Genomic DNA, 21,366 nt, shown 5'->3' on the forward strand with positions numbered 1-21,366 from the left:
AAAGACAGTCAACATTACCTGAGGTTGAAATGCCAGAACTGCCCTGGTATAATGTAAATGAGGGGATCCAGAGGCTTAGAGATATTGGGATGTTAGAGTGGATTTATCATGGAAGACCTGCTCACACACCCCAGGAATGTCCAAGAACACACTTTTTACCAGAACCTTGAGAAATAAATTCATGAGACTAGCTCCATCATCCCTGAAAAGCTCTGTAGGCTCCCTTCTCTCTAGCTCAATTATTACTGTGGAAACTGCTGTCAATGAGCTGGAATCCTTAAACACAATGGGGACGATCAAATTCTGAGTTGGCAGAAGCCATGAGATGACAGTTAATGACCATAGACAAGGTAGACATAGCCACCATAATGGACAGCAGAGTCAAAATAATCTGACTCACAGAGACTTGTGACTTTGGTTAATAGATCATGAGCTGCCCAGAACTACAATAGATAGGCAGTCTACTAAATTCTTGTTTGAGCTTTATAAGCAGAAGAGTTCTAGGTCAAGTGAATAGAATTCTAACTTGAATGACAAAAACAGAGAGTGAAGGCCCATTAATCATTCCCAGACTTGAGAGTTTACAGACCCAGTGCCCCTCAAATGAGGGGAGGGCACCAGGTAACCTCGGGGAAGCACCCTTTTGCATTGCCCCAAAATTTACACTGTTAACCTTCCTCCCAGTCTTTCCCAAGGAGACCTATAGCCTTTTGCCAGGGAAATCCTGCCCTGGGGAAAAGGTAATGATCAGATATTTAATGGATTATAGGACACTGACTCAAAAGTGACACTAATTCCAGGAGATCCAAAACATCAGTGTGGTCCACCAGTCAGAGTAGGGGTTTATGGAGATCAGGAGATTGATGGAGTTTTACCTGAGGTCCACCTCACAGTGGATCCAGTGGGTCTCCAGACCCGTTCTATGATCACTTCCCCAGTTCCCAAAAGCATAGTAGAATCAAAATACTCAGCAGTTGGCATAATCCCCACACTGGTTGACTGATGCATGGAGTGAGAGCTATTATGGTAAGGAAGTCCAAGTGAAACCCACTTGAATTGCCCCTACCTAGCAAAATAGTGAATCCAAAGCAATACTGGATTCCTGAAGGGATTGTAGAGATTAGGACATGAAGGATGCAAAGGTGGTGGTTTTCTACCACATCCCCATTCAACTCTCCTATTGGCCTGTGCAGGAAACTGATGGGATTTGGAGGATGACAGTGGATTATTATAAACTGAACCAGGTGGTGACTCTAATTGTGGCTACCATTCCAGATGCAGTATCATTGCTTGAACAAATCAATACATCACCTGGTACCCGGTATGCAGCTATTGATCTGGCAAATGCTTTTTTCTCAACAGCTGTCAGTAAAGATCACCAGAAACAGTTTGCATTCAGCAGGCAAGGCCAGCAGTATACCTTCACTGCCCTGCCTCAGGGGTATATTAACTCTCCAGCCCTATGTCACGATCTTGTCCACAGGTATCTTGATCATTTCTCCCTCCCACAGACATCACACTGATCCATTATATTAATGATATTCTGCTGATTGGACCTAGTGAGCAAGAAGTAGCAGCTACTCTAGACTCATTTGTAAAGCATTTGCATATCCGGGGATAGGAGATAAATCCAACAAAATTACAGGGGACTTCCACTTCAGTGAAATTTCTAGGTGTCCAGTAGAGTGGGGTATGTCAAGATACCTCTTCTAAGGTGAAGGATAAGCTGTGGCATCTGTCCCCTTCTATGACCATAAAAGAGGTACCACACCTAGCTGGACTCTTTGGATTTTGGATACAACATATTCCTCATGTAGGTGTGCTACTCTGGCCCATTTACAGAGTGACCAGAAGGCTGCTAGTTTTGAGTGGGACCAGAACAAGAGGAGGCTCTGCAAAAAGTCCAGGCTGCTGTGCAAGCTGCTTTGCCACTTGAACCATATGATCCAGCAGATTCAATGGTGCTGGGAGTGTCAGTGGCAAATAGGGAGGCTGTTTGGGGCCTTTGGCTGGCCCCTATAGGAGAAGCACAATGCAAATCCATAGGATTTGGGAGCATAGCCTTACCACTCATTGGAGATAACTGCTTTACTTTTGAGAAACAGCTTTTTGCCTGCTACTGGGCATTAGAAGAGACTGAATGCTTAACCATGGGCCACCAAGTTACCATGAAATCTGAGTTGTTATCATGAGCTGGGTGTTATCTGACCCACAACCCCATGAAGTTGGGCATTCACAGCAGCACTCCTTCATAAAATGGGAATGGTATATTAGAGATAGGGCTCAAACAGGTCCTCAAGGCACAAGTAAGTTACATGAAGAAGTGGCCCAAATGCCCATGGCCCCCATTCCTGCCACAGTACCTTTTCTTTCCCTGACCAGAGCCATGCCTCTTTGGGAGTTCCTTACAATGAGTTGACTGAGGAAGAGAAAACTCAGGCCTGGTTTAGGGCTGGTTCTGTACAATATACTGGGCCACTCATAAGTGGACAGCTGCAGCATTACAACCCCTTTCTGGAATGCCCTTAAAGGGCAGTGGTGAGGGTAAACCCTTCCAGTGGATGCAACTTTAAGCAGTGCACTGGTTGTTCATTTTGCTTGGAAGAAGAACTGGCTAGAGGTACTGATTCATGGACTGTTGCTAATGGTTTGGCTGGATGGTCAGACCCTTGAAAGAAAAATTGGTGACAGAGGGGTCTGGGGAAAAGGTATGTGGATAGACCTTTCTGAGTAAGCAAAGAATATAAAGACATTTGTGTCCCATTTGATGGTCACCAGACAATGACTTCATCAGAGGAAGCTTTGATAATCAAATGGAAAAGATGCGCCATCCTGTGGATCTAAGGCATCTTCTTTACTCAGCCACACCTGTTATTGCCCAATGGCCTCATGAACAAAGTGGGCATAGTGGTAGGGATGGAGGTTATGCATGGGCTCAACTTCATGGACTTCCACTGACCAAGGCCAATATAGCTATGGCCAGGCCACTGCTGAGTGTCAAATCTGCCAGCAGCAGAGACCCACACTCAGTCCCCAATATGGAGCCATTCCCCAAGATGATCAGCCTGCTACCCAGTGGCAGGTTGATTATATTGGACCACTTCCATCATAGAAGGGGCAGCAGTTTGTTCTAGCTGGAATAGACACATACTGTGGGTATGGGTTTGCATTCCCTGCACTCAATGTTTCTGCCAAAACTACCACCTGTGGACTTATGAAGTGCTTTATTCAACATTATGGCATTCCACACAGCATTGCTTCTGATCAAGGGAACCACTTCACAGCAAATGAAGTGTGGGAATGGGCACATGCTTATGGAATTCTCTCATCTTACCATGTTCTCCATCATCCAGAAGCAGCTGGGTTAAAAGAACAGTGGAATAGCCCTTTGAAGACCTAATTACAGTGCCAACTAGGTGGCAAAACCTTGCAGGGCTGGAGGAATGCTCTCCAGGAGGCTGTAAATGCTCTGAATCAGCATCCAATTTATGGTTGTATTTCTCCCATAGTCAGGATTCACAGGTCCAGGAACCAAGGGGTGGAAATGGGAGTGGCACCACTCACTATCACCCCTAGTGATCCACTAGGATAATTTTTGCTTCCTGTCTCTGAAACCTTAATTAACTCTGCTGGTCTACAGCTCATAGTTCCAAAATGAGGAGCGTCCCTACCAGGAGACACAACGATGATTTCATTGAACTGGAAGTTAAAGCTGCTACCTGGTCACTTTGGGCTTCTCATGCCACCGAATCAACAGGCATGAGAAGGGGATTACTGCTCTGTCTTGGGTGATTGATCTTGACTGTCAAGGGGAAATAGGACTAAAACTACATACTGGAGGTAAAGAAGCATTTTCCTAGAATACAGAAGATCCCCTAAGGGGTTTCTTAGTACTACCATGCCCTGTGATTAAAGTCAATGTAAAACTGCAACAACCCAATCCAGGCAGGACTACCAAAGGCCCAGAAACTTCAGGAGTGAAGGTCTGGGTCACCCCACCTGGCGAAGAACTACATCCACTTGTAGTGCTTGCTGAGGGAAAAGGGAACATAGAACTTGTAGTAGAAGAAGGTAGTAATATATATGAACTGTGACCACAGGACCGGCTACAGAAACAAGGACTGTGATAATATGAATATTTTCTCTCTGTTTTGTTATGAGTATGTTTGCATTTGTACATAAGCAAATATCTTGTTTTCTTCTTATCATATGACATAAGTTGTATTGTTCATGTTATAGAATTTGTCATAGGATATGAAGTTTAAGAGTGAATGTTGCCTAAAGACTTCCACCCTATTCTGGAGAAATGTAGTGCATTTCTGTTGTATACAAGACAGTTGAGTATTGTTAGGTGAAACATATGTCTGTTATTGTGTTCTAACTGGAAATGAAGCATGTTTCAAGGTGATGTGTATACCTGCCAAGTTGACAAGTGTTATGTTCCGGTGTCAACTTGGCCAAGTGATTATGCCCAGTCATCTGGTCAGGCATACACTGACCTGACCATTACAACAAGATATTTCATGGCTGGATGATAAACCAGAAAGTTAGTGTATTAAATCATCAGTCAGTTGATTGCAACTGTGGCTGATTTCATCTGCAATCAACTAAGGTGTACCCCTCAAAAGCAAGATAATCCAATCAGTTGAAGGCTTTTAAGGAAAAAGACTCTCGTGCTTCCTCAACCAGTGAGCCTTTCCTATGAGTTCGTCCAGACCCTTCATTGGAGCCACCAGCTTCACAGCCTGGCCTATGGATTTTGGACCCTTTCATTCCCGTGATTTATAAAGACCTTTATAACCTCATATTTACAGATCTCTCCTGTTCGTTCTGCTTTTCTTGAGAATCCTAACTAATACAGAGGTCTTCAGACTAAAAGACAATGCCATCAGACAATAGGTCAAAGTAGCATAAGAAAATGAGAACATCCATTTGGGTAATTATACATTCCAGTACTACTGAACTGTATTTCACGGTATGTGATTCCACTACTTATTTCTTAGGTGTTGAAAAATGCAAATACATAAAATGTAAAGATAATTCTATTGTTTGGGACATACAATGTATAAAGATACAATTTTTAACAAGTACAACAAAAGGTAGGGAGACACTGTGTTGTATGCTGTTGAAGTTAAGTTGATATCAAATTTAATTTGATTATTAGCTACTTAGTGTGTTAAGCCCCATGGTAGCCCTTAAGAAAATATCTGATAATGATACATGGAAGGTAATAAGGAGGGATTCAAAATTATAATATAAAAAATCAAATAAATATGAAAGAATTGGGGACAAAAAGAGTATAAGACATACAAATACCAAATAGTAATATGGCAGAAGACAGTCCTGCATTACAGTAGTTACTTAAAATGTAAGTAGATTAAACTGCCCACTCAGAAGGCAGAGATTGGCAGAATGGATAAAATTTAAAAGGCAGGCACCAACCATATGCTGTTTCCTACAGACTCACCTTAAATTCAAAGACACAAGTATGTTAAAAGTGAAAAGATGGAAAGAAAATATTCCATGTAAATAGTACCCAAAAGAGAGCTAGAGTAGCCATAATAAAATCAGATAAAATAGATTTTAAGTAAAAAAACTGTAATAAGAGACAATAAAAGGCACTATATACTGATAAAAGGGACAATTTGAATTCATCAGGAAGACATAATTATAAATATATGCACCTAATAGCAGAGGTATAAACTATATGAAGCAAATACTGAAAGATTTGAAGGGAGGAAAGATGATTCTACATTAATAGTAAGAGATTTTAACACACCACTTTCAATAACAGAGAGGATACCTAGTCAGAAAATCAATAGGAAATGCAAGATTTTATAATACTTTAAACCAACTAAACCTAAAAGACATCCATAGAACAATTCACAAAACAACTTCTGAATATACATTCTTCTCTAGTGCTTATAGGTCATTCTCCAGGATAGATGATACTGTAAGTCAAAAAACAAGTTTAAATAAAATAAAAAAGATTAAAATCATACAATGTGTTTCCTCTGACTACAATGTAATAAAACTAGAATAGCAGGGAAAATGGGAAAATTTACAAATATGTGGAAATTAAACAACACAGTCTTACACAACCATGTCCAGCAAGACATCTCAAGGTTAATTATGATCTCGAGTAAATGAAAACAAAACACAACATAACAAAACTTATGGGATGCAGCAAAGGCATTGCTGAGAGGGAAATGTATAAATGCTCACATTAAAAAGAAGATCTCAAATCAGAGACCACCTCACAACTGGAGGTATAAGAAAAAGAAGAGTGTTTTCATTTGCTAAGGCTGCTGGAATGCAATGCACCAGAGATAGATTGGCTTTTATAAAGGGGATTTATTTAGTTACAGATCTACAGTGCCTCTGAGAAAGGCAGCTTCCTTTCATCTGTGTTTCTCTGTCACACGAGAAGGCACATGGTGATGTCTGCTGACCTTCCCTTCTGGCTTCAGGGTTCAAACAGCTTTTGCCAGGGTGACTCCTTCATGCATCTCCAAACATCTGGGTCTGTGTCAGCTCTGAGTATTGAGTTGAGTTTTGCTGGGCTGGGCTGTGCTGAGCTGCTGAACTCTTTTCTGACCTCTCTCTTTTAAACCTCCCACTAATTAAATAAAACATCATTCATTGCAGAAGGCACTCCTCATAGCTGACTACAGATGTAATCAGTCACAGATGAATTTCACACGCTGATAATTTAAATCCACAGTAACAGAACAACTGTGTACAACTGGCCAAATTGATGCCTGACAGAGAGCAAATTAATACTAAAGAAAGCAAAAGAAGGGAAATAACAAAGATTAGAGAGAAGATAAATGAAATAGAGAATAGAAAAAAATAGAAGGATTCAACAAGACCAAAAGTTGATAACTTGAAAATTCAATAAAATCAGTAAAACTTTAGTTTGACTAACTGAAAAATGAGAGGGAAAAGAAATAACTAAAATAGACATAAAAGGGGGCATTACTACCAACCCCACAGAAATAAAGAGAATTATAAAGGACAATATGAATAATTGTACACGAACAAATAACCTAGATGAAACAGACAAATACCTGGAAACACACAAGCTACCTATACTAACTGTAGAAGAAATAGAAAATGGACCAATAATAGATAAATAGATTGAATAAGTAATTAAAAACTTCTCACAAAATAAAGCCCAAGAACAGATGGCCCATTGGTAAATTTTACTAAACATTCCAAGAAGAATTAACATCAATTCTGCTAAAAATCTTCCAAGAAAATAAAGAGGAAGGAACACTTCCTAATTCACTGTATGATGCCAGAACCACCCTAACGCCAAAGCTGGATAAAAAAAATTACAGATCAATATCCCTTATGAATATAGATGCAAAAAATTCTCAACAAAATACTAGTGAACCAAATCCAACTGCACATTAAAGGAATTATACAGCATTATCAAGTGGAATTTATCCCATGTATGCAGCAAGGGTGGCTCAACAATTCTCTACATTAATAGAATGAAAGAAAATGAGTATATAATCATCTCAATTGAGGCAGATAAGGATTTTGCAAAAATCTTGCAGCCATTCTTGATTAAAAAATACTTAGAAAACTAAGAACTTCCTCAATATGATAAAAAAAATATTTTTTCAATATGAAAAATCCACAGCTAATGTCCTACTTGATGAAAGAATGATAAAAGACTGAAACTTTCCCTTTAAGAACAGGAAAAAGAAAAGGATACCCACTATCAACATTGTTAATGGCAATTAGGCAAGAAAAAGAACTAAAGGACATCAAATTGGAAAGGAAGAGGTAAAATTTTTCCTACTTGCAAATGGCATAATTCTATTCGTAGGAAACCCTGAAATCCTGCAACAAAGCTAACAGAGCTAATAAATGAATTTAGCATTGTGGTGGGTACAAAATCAACAACACAAATCTGTGGTATTTGTATATGCTAGTAATGAACAATTTGAAGAAGAAATCAATAAAACAGTTCTATTTTCAATAGCAATTAAAAGAATCAAATATCTAGAAATAAATTTAACCAAGAATATAAGGACTTGTACACAGCAAATTACAAAGCATTGCTAAAGAAAACAAAGTAATCCCAAACATTCCATATTCATGGATTGGAAGACTGTTGTTAAGATGTCAACACTACCCAAAACAATTTACAAATTCAATGCAATTCTAATCAGAGCTCCAATGTCTTTCTTCTTGGAAATGGAAAATCTACTCTTCAAATTTATATGAATGAGAAAGAGGCTCCAAATAGCAAAATTATCTTGGAAAAGAAGAACAAAGTTGGAGGACTCACTTTCTAATTTTAAAATATATTACAAATCTACAGTAATCAAAACAGCATGGTTCTTTTACTAGGACAGACATATAGACCAATGATATAGAATTAAGAGTTCAGAAATAAACTCCCACATCTATGGCCAACTGCTTTTTAACAAGGATGCCAAGTTCATTCATTTGGGAAAAATAGTCTCTTCAACAAATGGTGCTGGAAAAACTGGATAATCACATGCAAAAGAATGAAGGTGGACCTCTACGTCACATCATATAAAAATTAACCCAAGATCGATCAAAAACCAAACTATAAAATTCCTAGAAAGAAACATCTTCAGAACCATCTGTTAGGAGGTGGTTTCTAAGAGACCAAAAGCATGAGCAACAAAAGAATTAGGTAAAAAGAGTTCATCAATATTCAAAACTTTTGTGCATTAAGGGGGTTTATCAATAAAGTAAAAAGACAACTTACAGGATGGGAGAGAATATTTGGAAACGATATGTCTGGTAATGGTTTTAGCATAGAGTAAATAAATAACTCAACAAGTGTACAACAACACGACAAATAACCCAATACAAAGTGGGCAAAACATTTGAATGGACATTTCTCCAAAGAAAATGCTCAAATGGCCAGTAAACACATCATTATCCATTAGGGAAATGCAAATCAAAACTACAATGGGATACTATTTCACCCCCACCAGAACGGCTGTTAAACAAGCAGAAAATAAGTGTTGGACAGGATGTGAAGAAATAGGAATACTCATTCATTGAAAATGGTGTAGCCAGTATGGAAAAAGAGTTTGGCTGTTCCTCAGAAAATTAAGTCTAGAACTACTATATGACACTAATGGTATACAATAAATTATATATGTTCCTCATCATTTTGTCAAATTATAAGTTCCCCTTTTGAGTGACTATCCCAGCTAGCTTGCTCTCGGCATAATCGCAACTAGCAAAGCATGTACCTCCACATGGTTTGGATGATAAGAAAAGCCCTTAGCTCCTCCAAACAAACCTTGCCCCTTCTGCCCTTTTGCACCCCCTAATTTACTAGCAAGACATAGGTGGTAGTTAGGTTCAGGTGTCAACTTGACCAGGTGAAGGTGCCTAATTCTGCTGCTGTGGACATGAGCCAATGGCATGTGAAGCTTGTCTGTTGCTGATTACATCTGTGGTCGGCTGGAGGGAGAGCCTGCTGCAATCAATGATGTTTGATTTAATTGGCCGGATGCTTAAATGAGAGAGGTCAATGCAGCACAGCCCAAGCAGCTCAGCATACTCATCTCAGCACTCGCAGCTCAGCCCACCAGGCCTCTGGCGATGCAGAAAGGAATCACCCTGGGTAAAGAAAGCTGTTGGAACCCAAAACCCTGGAGAGAAGGCCACCAGAGAAAGCCTTGTACCTTCCCAGGTAAAAGAGTACCTCAGATGAAAATTAGCTGTCTTTCCTCTGAAGAACCATGTTTTTAACTTTCATTAAAAAACCAATCCATCTCTGGTGTTTTGCATTCTGGCAGCTTTGGCAAAAGCATATCTCCATATCTCCATAGAACTTGAATGATAAGCTGCCCTCAGCTTCGCCAAATGGCCCTTGCCACTTCTGTTTTTCGCACTACATAGTTAAAAACTGCCAGTCCCCATATCTATGGGGAAGCCCTAAGCCTTCCCCCTAGGTCATAATAAAGGCAAGGGCCCAGAATCCTCATTGCCCTCCCATACCTGCTCCACGAGCCCTCACAGAAGCCTAAGTAAAGTTCCTCCTGGCTGTCACTGCCTCCTTCCCTCTCCCCGATCCTCCCCTAGGCCCTTTGATCTAATGAAGCTGTTTCATGCATTCTGCTATCTGTGTTTGTGCCTCATCACCCAAAGGACTTCCACATAACACACAAAACACTGGCAATCCCACCTCTAGTTATATACACACCCAAAAGGATGGAGAGCAGAGACTCAAACAGTTATCTGCACGCTGATGTTCCGGGAGGCATTATCACTATTGCCGAAAGATGGAAGCAACCCAAGTGTTCTAGTTTGGAAGCTGCCAGAATGCAATAGACCAGAACTGGAACGGCTTTTAAAAGGGGGAATTTAATAAGTTACAAGTTTACAGTTCTAACTAAGGCATCCAGGGAAAGATACCTTAATTCAAGAAAGGCCAATGCAACTGGAACGTTTCTGTCAGCTGGGAAGGCACAGTGGTCCCTTGCTGGTCCCTTGCTAGTCCCTTGCTCCTGGACTCTGTTGCTTTCAGCCTCTGTTCCTGTGGGAGTTCTTCGCTTTGCTTCTCTGGGGTTGACTTTCATCTCTTGGCTTCCCTTCACTCTCACCAGATTCTGGCTTGCTTAACATCTCATGATGACATCTGCTGGGCTCCAAGCATCTCCAAACATCCATGTCTCTATTCTCTGACTGTCAGCTCTGCTCTGAAGTTTCTGTCAGCGCTGTCATTTCTGTTGATTCTGGCTCTCTCCAAAATGTTTCCTCTTTTAAAGGATTCCTTAAACTAATCAAGACCCACCTGGAATGGGTGTAGTCACTTCTCCATCTAATGAAAGGTCACCCCACAGTTGAGTGTCTCATCTCTGTGGAGATAATCTAAGGTTTCCAACCTACAGTACTGAATCAGGATTAAAAGCAATGGCTGCCTCCACAAGACTGAATCAGGATTAAAACATGGCTTTTCAGGGTATGCAATATTTTCAAAGCAACATACCAAGTACCCATCAACAGAAAGTAGATAAACAAAATGTGGTACGTACATACAATGCAACATTACTCAGCCATTAAAAAGATGCTACCATATGGATGAAACCTAAAGACATTATACTGAGTCAAATAACTAAAGAACAAATATTACATAACGTCACTGATATGAAATAATTAAAATTTAAAAATTCACCTTAATGCAAGTTGCCAGGGGCCAGTGTGGAGGAAAGGAATGGGGAGTTAATGCTTTTGGTACAGAGCTTGTTTGGGGTGATGAACGAGTTTTGCTAACGGATGGTGGCGATGGTAGAACAACATTGTGTATATAATTAGCACCACTGAATTTTATAATTGAAAGCAGGTAAAATGGGAAATTTTAGGTTGTCTGTACATTACCAGAATTAAAATTTTTAAAACCATAGATATGTATAAAACAGTGAACTCTAAATTGTTGATTGCAGTTAATAGTGTAATTATAATAATATTGTTTCATGAATTTTAACAAAAGTACCACATTAATGTAGTGTTAATAATAGGGAAAATTATGTGTGTGTTTGAGGAAGGATATATGGGAACTCTGTACTTACTGCATGCTTTTCCTGTAAACTTACAGCTTCTCTAACAAAAAGAAAAGGAAATGAAGAACATTTAAAAGGAGGACTAAATTCATTTTTCTAAATTTCTCTATAATAATTTTTCATTTAGTAAGCACTAAAATATTACTGTTTATTTTTACTTTATGTATTACATACTAAATCTGGAATAATAAGAACAAGACAAAATTAGAAACCTCAATTCTTTATATCAAGGCAAGATATCTGGGGAAAAACTACTATTACAAGGCAGCATTTAAAATTCAAATTTAGTTTTTAAATTATTAGGAGCTTTTGGTTCCAATGTCAGCATCACATACATAAACAGGGCAGAAATGAAAGACGTTTATGAAGGTAATTTTATGATAGGTCTATTTCATTCAGTTCCTCAATAACCACTTTTCATTAGTGATATAGACAGGAACTCCAAGACGTGGTTTGGGGTCATTTTCACTCTGGAAACCCATCAGCCAGTTCCCAACCATCTACCTGAGGCATCTGAAAAGCCCCTTGATTTCAAATTACTATTTCTACTCCCGAGAAGCAGACAACTTAATGGGGTAGAAGGGCAATGAGAGAAGGTTGTGTGAGGATTACTATAAGTAGATTTCTCTGTGGAGTAGAATAGGAGAAATTAAATGTTAGACTGGCCAGGGTTCTTGAGAAACATTGTGAGTAGCTGAAAAAATAATCAGGGTTTTTTTCATTCTTATTTTATTTTGAAGATGTGTTTGATCATTCATACAAAGTAAAATGCAGATCTCAACAAAGATCCAGAATTGACTATTTGTGGGATCATTTAGCCTCCTAAGAGAGACTCGCATTCTTCAATCAGTTTGGACCCCTAGGGAAAAAGCAAATAAACACATTTTTGAAGGAAATAATGCATAAACAACTAAGATTCCCAAGTAGATACTCTTTAAGACTTACCTATTGTATGCCTGTGATGGACTTTGTTATGTCCTGTTCTCATAGTCATAGAAATTTCCATGGAACAGAGAACCCAAACTCTCCCTCATCCCTGAGCACAGAGACTTCATTAACTCCAGTTCTCCTCCCCTTTCCATGACCCCAGATTTGGAATAAGTAAAACTTTCTTCTTCCTCACAAAACTGTCAGACATTTGTTGCAGGATAAAAACAAAACTTCAATACCAGTTTTTCATTGGATCTTCAAACCACACTAAGACAATGCCATGCTAAATTTCTCAATAATCCAAGTACAGGAACTCAAGAGGAACAAAACCACAACATTCAATCAAAATATCCCTCCTCCCTACATATATACTGGTATAGATGTTTATATTAAGTCTAGCAGTTTTCCTCAGTGTTTAGCTGAGTACCTTTATTCAAATAAAAAGCGCGTGTGGAAGACTAGTATATGATAGGTAAGAGTGAATCTTTTTGGCTGAAATAGGAATGGGACCCTGAGAACTCTACTCCTAAAGTGTATATACACACACACTCACACACATATCCTGAGGATGATAACTTGCTTATTTTTCAAACTCCCCACAGATTCTTAAAGCCACCTAATTCCTTTCAGTAAATTTATTTTTATTTAGGTTAGCCAGAATTTTATCCTATAATGTGCCATTAAACAATCCCAACCAACATATCAGCAAAAATGCTATGCAAATAATATGTGGACAAAATAATTTTTTTTAAATGTCAGACATACAAGGATCCAGAAAGTTTATTTTCCAGTTAAACACTCTGAAAAAGTAAAAGAAATAGATAACTTAAGAATTTAGCCTGGTAAAAGTTAAAGAATCCAAGTCACAACACAACATGGGATTCTAAAAATAGTCAAATTTATATAAGATTACATTGAAAAAAAAAAACCCCATGTGGACAATCATGAATCAGGCTTAGAAATAATTCATTCTAAATTGGAAGACAAAGTCAGAGGACTTTTTGAAGTATATCTTGAAGGTGATAGAATATTCTATTACTATGATTAAGAACCAGAAATATTTTAATGGTGGGATGAAAGTAGATTCTCTATTTGTCAACAGGAGGAAAAGAAAGACAATCAGAAACTCTAGGGGAAAAGGCTACAGTAGGAAATCATAATGTAAATATGAAAGAAAATAAATATGGCATTATTTCCTACACTTGATACTGGGTAAGAAAAGAGATTTGAGACCTTGACACCTGAGCATTTTCTTTTGAGGAATAGAAGACAAATATTATATTACTTTCTCTGTAGGTTACATTCATGGTACTGCTGTAAGTAATATTCACATAAACAAGCAATTGACTATACTATTTAACTGTTCCCAGTTTTTAGCATCAACCTATTAACAAAGTGCATAAATTTTAATTTTATTTACAAAGCAAGATAGTATAGTGAAAAAAGATGAGAAATTATGCAAAGTAGTTAAATGAAGTTTAGAATGTTAATCATGTTTTGGAGAGTCATTAGAATATGACTAAAGATGAAGGATCAGGACTCAGAATACAGCCAATAAAAGAACTAAAAATATTTATTTTAGAAAACTGAGAAAAAGTCCACTGGTAGGATAGTCAAAGTTATTGTAAATATATTATATTCTTAATGTTTATGATGGCAATTTTTAAGAAATCATTAAAGTGATGATGGTAATCACAAGGAGAACTAAAAGTGGAACCTTAAATTTGGTTACCTAGGAAATGGGATAATGGATGTACCTTGCTATTCTTGTTGAATTTTTGCCATGTTGTAATGGAGAAATTAAGAGTTAACAAATAATTATCATCATTATAGATGTCTTTTTCTTACTTTCTATTATATTGTAGAATTACCAAAAGAAAATATCTTAAATTACTGAAACAGACTGAACCATAACTCATAACCTTGGTCTTTGATAATTATTTCGACCTTTATCTTGTGATTGTAAAAACCTCTGACTGGCCCCTCTTGTATCCCCTTATCCCATTTGACAACCATGGACTCTTATGAGCACAATGAGAGCCCTTAATGTTTATTGATGATGAAAGTTGGGTCAACCCAGAACTAACCCTCCTCAATTCCTAATCTAGCTTTCTAGACAAAATTGGATCTAATCAAATTTGGCCTGTCTTTGGATACTATAAAACTATCAGTTACTGCAGTTCAGGGAGACAGATTTTAGGCCTACAGGCCATCTGTTCTCCTTACTTCGTGTGGTAATAAACTCTTTCTCCCTTTGAAACCCCATTAACATAGACTGGCTGTTCTATGCATCAGGCTGAGAACCCTGCATGTGATCAGTCACAATGTTTGTACACTGCTTTTAAAATTTCCAAACACTGTGTAATAAGGCATAAGAAAGTGAGTGTTATATCCCAGAATGGCTTGATCGGTATCACCTCGTATAATCTGATCTTATTTTTTTTTTTCCATGTATCCCAAGGTTGCAACTTGATGGTAGACCCATTAAGTTGTAGGGACACATTATAAGTGTAGACTACTTAAACCTTCAGATCGTTTTCATACGCACTTATGTTAAGCCACATTTGTGAATTTTCAAGCCATTATTTCAATCTGTTCAAATCTTTGCTAATTCAGGTTAACTTTGTTCTATACTATGTACATATAGGCTATAATTATCATTACTCACTGGTCTAGAAGAGAAAGAAATTCTATGAGTAGAATTTTCTCCTTGAACTAGTTGATGTCTACAATTCACCGTTATTATTTCATAAAATGTGAGCTGCCTCTTCTTTGGATACTCCAAATTCACCCCGTAAAGCTGAGTTTCCTATTTCATTCCTTTTATATTTCACTCTTACTTTTGTCAACGTTCCAACATTGACTTTGGTTCCTTTTTTATTCTAGGATCTTTTCTTCATTCTTGAAAACTGTCTTTTTAGCCATGACTATTGAGTGGATAGAGCATTTTTAAACAAGATAGAAGACATAATTTCAGAAGTTTCAAGTCTGTCCACTTTCTCCTTTAACAGGCAGAACTGGCTCATATAATTGACTTATTTTTGGAAAGAAAACAACTGCCTAGAGCAGTTAGTTTTTTATAGCTCTTGGAGCATCTACAGACTACCAGTTTGCTGAACCTCATCACCCCTGGGATTCTGGTTGCAAGGAGACTCCTGGGAAGTCCAGGCACTGCCTTCGACCTTACTGCCAAACTCTGACATTCCACTATCGTGCTCTACAGTCAAACATGGACGACTTCTACAAACACAGAATCACAGAGACTCACAAAAGTTCTTGACTATGAGATTCCAAAATGCTTTAATCATCTGTTCCCACTTCTTTTGCTGAGTCTTTTCATATACTAAGAACACAACTCACTGTAAAAATCCCTAAAATGTTTTAAAGATTATTTTTAAATGTTTCACAGTCTTCTTATCATTACATTTAATACCCCCAAATTCTTTCATCAATATTTAATTTCCATTATCAAATTTTCAAATATGTTGCTTCATTATCTTCGTCACCTTCCTTGGTTCCAACTTGTCAACCAAGAGATAGATAAATGGAAGTATTGTGAGAGGAACAGAGGCAGTTTTTGGTTAGCTACCTTCACCTCTATAAGTGGTTCTGAGGGAACCACATCAGTTCACCTGGGAACTTGTTAGAAATGCAAAGTATTAGCCTCACCCAGACCTGCTAAACAGGAAACTTTGGGAGTAGAAACTGAATTTTGTTTTAACAGGGGCTCCAGGTGATTCTGATGCACACTAAAATTATAGACTCACTGCCATGGAATAATTATACAAAACAAACAAACTTTGATTATATGTCATTATATAATAAGCATTTTTATCTGAAGAAGTAACTATAGGTAATTTAATTAGCATGATATATTCTTCAGATAGCTTCTATTTTCTCCTTTAATTTGGGAAGGAATTGTAAAAGAAGGGAGGGAGAGGAGTGAAGAGAACAAACAAATCCTTGGACTTTTCAACCATCATGTTTAAGACTGCTCTTGGGCAAAATGTGGGGAGAAACACACAGAAATCTTTGTATAATATTATTGATGAAATAGCCAAAGCAAGTATACATATTCAAGAGCAAGGATATTTCAAGAAAACTCTCTTAGGATCTTTTTGTTTTAGTATCTTCTGGGTGAGTTTGGTAATCAGTATCTTGGAGCTCAGTGTTTAGTTTTGCCATTTTTACCTATAAGGCAAGCAAGCAATCTGTCCATTAATGAAATATGGCTTTTAATTCACACAAATATAAAAGTATAGAACTTAATCATTTAAAAAAATCTCCTTAGGGTAATTCTCAGGCACAAGGCCCTTCAGCAGAAGTGTTAGTCTACATAAATATGGGTTGTTACTCAGGTGGAAATGTGCTTTCTGGGTGCTTTTCAAAATGCACAAAAACTTTAAAATAAATAAATGAACTCTAGTATAAGTGATTATTGTCCTTATATGTATCAGCTAGTCTAAGGGTCAGCAAATATCTTCTTTAAAGGGTGAAAGAACAAATATATGAGGTTTTACTGGTCATACGGTGTCACAAATATTCAATTCTGTTATTGTAGCCAGAAAGCAGTCAGGGAAAATTCCTAAATAAATGGGGTTGTTACGTGCCAATAAAGCCTTACTCACATAATCAGGAGGTGGGCTGGATTTAGCCCAAGGGCTGTTAGTTTGCAGACCCCTGCTTTACTATAAATATATGACTTTTAACACAAGCATTGTTATAGTTTAACTGAATAGGTAGAAAGGAGCCCCTGCAGGTAATTAAGGTATTTATGAAAATTATAACCTGCGAAAACATTTCCTGGGGCCAGGTTAAACTTAACCCCAACCACATGCTTTGCATTCCTATACTCAGACATTATCACCTACTGCGCCAGTTTGTCCTCCTCAAGTCATGTCCCAAGAGTAGTCCAGTCCCCTGGCACTAATTCCCCTCCATAAATTTACATGAGTTTTCTGGCCATTTTACCATGATATTCTCAGCAATAAATAACATAAACTACTTTATCTTCTTATGAAAAATCATTTACTTAACTATATGCAATTAGATTAATTATGGAATCTAGTGTCCCAGCAATCTATTTGGCCTATGTGCATGAAGAGGTAGTCTTTCCTGGCCATGGCTCTTCCTTCTTCTCTTCAATCTTCATAACCGCTGGCCACTGAGAAAATGTCACCTTTTTACTTGCTGTCCTAGTCAAGTTCCTAAACCACATTTGATGATTCTTCCTGTGTCCCTAGAGATTTCCAGAACAAAATTCAAGTTTTCCTAGACAGGTTTTTAAACTATTATTTCTTTAAAACTTTTCTACATTTTCTAAGCATTCCATTTCTCTAAAATTACCAAATTTCTTTAGTCTAACCTTCTTTCTCTAAAACCAAATCCTAAGCATCCCCAATCCATCTTTGGCATGACATATGTATTCATTTCAATTAATGTCTAAGACTCCTACTTTAATAACATGATAAACATAAATAAACATAAATGTTAAAATACCCTAAACCCCGAAACATTCAATTACTCCAAATCATCTAGTCTGTGACTTTCTCCTAATCCTTTTACGATCAGGAGGGGGTTTACTGACAGTAGTGTTCCTCTATTTTGTATTTTTAACTTAATTTTTAAAAAATCCCAAGTGTGCTAAGAATCAAAAAGGAAACAAGGATACCTTTTCTCGAAAGCACTTTTCACTTTCCTTTGCTTGGCAACACATCCGCACCAGGTTGCTGAAATCGGCCACAACTGACAGGAGTTGCATCTCCGTTGCCTGTGGTTGGTGCTTCACAAGGTTGCTAAGGAGCCTGAATCAGAAATGAGGACCAAAAACATAAGTGCTCTCTGAGTTCTAGAAGCCCAATTTGCAAATCTGTCTCCTTCTTAGCTTCCCACCACCCAGCTTAGCTGCCCACCACCCCTGCCTTCTCATCACTCCCACTTTTAAGTTCAAAGGCCCTGAAAATGACTTGATGCCTTCATAGTGCTCATAAATCTCCATTTTCATTTTCCTGTTTTATTCAACATACTTTTCTTCAAGCACATCTCTCCAATGTAATTATAAGGTAAATTTGATTTTCTTTCTGTCATTGCTAGTAGGGTAAACATTTTTGCTTTCTACTTTCTATTCTATCTGGTTTCCTTCTCTCTGTTCAATAAATAACAACCCAAATCTATGTTAACTTTGCTTATGGTTAGAGAAAACACTGTTGTTGTTGTTTTTTTACTGTGTTAGACCAAGAGAAATTTAACCACACACACAAAAAGAAAGAAGCATGAAGAGTAGGGAAAATGTACAGTAATTGCTATTATACAACTTACCCAAAATGAGCCAAAAACCTTTATTCATGCTTATTGTCAAATTCATTTTGTCTTGAATTAAGTATAAAAATATATATCTCAAAGTTCTAGATAACCGTTGCTAATCTAACCTAAACCAGGTGTCGGCTCTCTCTGTAACGTGCCAGTCAATTATTTCAGGCTTTGCTGGCCACGAGGCTAAATCATAGCTATTACGCAGGTATTTGCATTGTGAGACAGAAAAACCTGCCCAACCCTGCCCCGCCCCACCCCACCTACCCCACCCACCCCATTTGCCTAAGGTGGGGCCTCCCAGGCGGTGGGCACGGTTTGCCTTGAGCAACTTTCTCTAGATGAACAGCGACCTGCCAGAGTAGGAGGCGCCCGGCAAGCCAGCCGAGTTAGGGGGGCAACGAGGCCGCTGTCGTTAGGTTCACTCTCTGCTCCTGAGACTGATCCCTGAGCACCCCTCCCAGCTGTCTCAATTTGAGCTGGCCAGAGACCAGGTGACTCACTGAGTCACTGACCCTGGGATCAAGATGTCATCCCTTGCTGCCCAGGATTGCCGGCATCAGAGTCGCCAACCCGTACTTGGCAGTGGAGACACCCGACCAGGGGCGGAGGAGACAGGCTCCAGGAGCTCGAGTGGGGGTGGGTATGGGCGGGGAGGGCAGGGTGGGGGTGGGGGTGGGGGTAGGGGTCGGGTGGAGTACACGGCCCAGCTTGGTCTCCGTGGCTGCCAGCCCAGCCTACTCAAGCGGCCCCGGCAGCCCCTACAGGAACAGCAGAGCTGCATGGTTGTACCTTGCAGACCTGATTGAAACAATAAAAGAAGTCTTCCAGGTTACATCATGACCCACTGGACATGCCACCTTTAGAATTTCCCATTTTAGATTTGCCACATCCCACACCTGCCAAAAATTGCCCTGAGTATAGACAAAACTGAAACAATAACATGATTAAAATAATAGGGAAGTAAAAATCAATGCTTTCTTTCCAGCAGCTACCACATTGATGAGGTTAGTTTGAGAACCAGATCCTTGCTGTATGCTCCGAGTACCAGCAAGAAAAGTCACAGGTAGGAGATTTCAACTAAGTCCATGTTTGCACCTAATTGCAAATTCCAGGAATCTAGCCTAAAAAAAATCAGATATAGAGGCAAATATTTATGTTCAGAGATGTTCATTTAACATAATTTATAATAGTTAGGAATTGAAAATAATCTTCATGTCCAAAAATAGGAACGGTTAAATTCATTAGGGTACAGAGACAGTGGAATATTACGGAGTCACTAAAATGCTGTTTTGAAGAATAAAATTGGTGAAAAGTAATGAATATATTACATATTTTAAAGACCACTGAAAAGTGTAATGGCAACAACCAATATTTAAGAATATTAAGTATTTAATATGTTTCAGGCAATGTGCTAATAATTTTATATATATTATCCCATGCAATGTTCTCTTATCTTCTCAGAAAAGGCTCTATGTCACCTGCATTTTGCAGTTGTAATATGGGCTTCAGACTCCTTGTGAATAAGTCTGGGCAAATCTAACAAACTGATGGACTAAACCTCCCTCCCAGATGGCTACTTGTGAGAACTCATTTTGAGGTAAGAAATCAGGCTCTGAGCCTAGTAATTAAGGCTCGGTCAATGACAGGCAGGAGTAATTCTGTGGTTTCCCAACCTGAACTCCATTAAACTAATTTTTGATCCTAAGGAGATCAGGGTAGCTCTTTAGACAAGGGTTGAAAGTGCACCTTCATTAAATTCCTGCAAACTCTTAGGACATATGCAACTCCACCATGGGGCCCTCTAAAAGCTGAGATTCTTCAGGGGAGAAGTACTATCTTCACCTCACAACAAAAGCTGAAGTAGCTTTGCCTTTTTGAGGAATCTGGTCTGCAGCTGAGCAGGAGACAGTCATATCTGCAAGACACGGAACTACTGGCCCAGCAGCTACGGCACGAAAAGTGGTGCATGGAGGATCCCTGGGGGGCGGGGGCCAGGTGAGGGGGTTCATAAACTCCTTCCTGAGGACTTGGGGGGTCATCGCTGGAACTGAAATTCTGTATAAGTAGGAATCTGCACATTTTGCATTATCAATTGTTAGAACTGTGGGCGTGTGTGCTTATATACATATATGACACAATTTACCCCTATACTATACATATATTTATAATGAGTATAAAAGAAAGCAGTGGTTATCTATATGTTGTTGAAATATGATGATTATGCATTTCTTCTCTCTATTCTTCTGTATTTTCTGCAATGGTTAAGAATTCCTTTAATAATAAAATAAATATTTTTAAAATAAATAGAATAATGTAAGAATTATTTTCTCTATCCAATTGTGTTATACATATTCAAGACTCATTCTAAATTGTACCTAAATTTGATCCCACCTGAAGGAAAACTATTTACATGGGTCTCTATATCACTCAAGTCAAGATAAATAATCAAATCAATTTCTGAAACTTTTGACTAATAGTTATCAGTTTTAAACAAATTAAGTATTCCAAGTGTGAAATATAGGCTATTTCCCATTGGAATTTGGTAGACTATATCTCA

The 21,366-nt window shown here is 38.3% G+C and overlaps 1 protein-coding gene across 6 annotated transcripts in view; it reads right to left on the reverse strand.

Annotated features, from left to right (window-relative positions):
- LOC143668395 (alpha-fetoprotein-like) overlaps positions 1–21,366 on the reverse strand; it is a 113,420-nt gene that overhangs the window by 38,625 nt on the left and 53,429 nt on the right. For 3 of the 6 annotated variants that reach the window (XM_077143183.1, XM_077143180.1, XM_077143184.1), the window contains exon 13: positions 18,169–18,301. In XM_077143183.1, the coding sequence (XP_076999298.1) occupies positions 18,169–18,301 (133 nt within the window). The other 3 variants (XM_077143185.1, XM_077143182.1, XM_077143181.1) reach the window with 3 other exon arrangements.

Source organism: Tamandua tetradactyla, chromosome 24 (assembly GCF_023851605.1).
Source record: "Tamandua tetradactyla isolate mTamTet1 chromosome 24, mTamTet1.pri, whole genome shotgun sequence".
NCBI classification, from domain to species: Eukaryota; Metazoa; Chordata; class Mammalia; order Pilosa; family Myrmecophagidae; genus Tamandua; species Tamandua tetradactyla.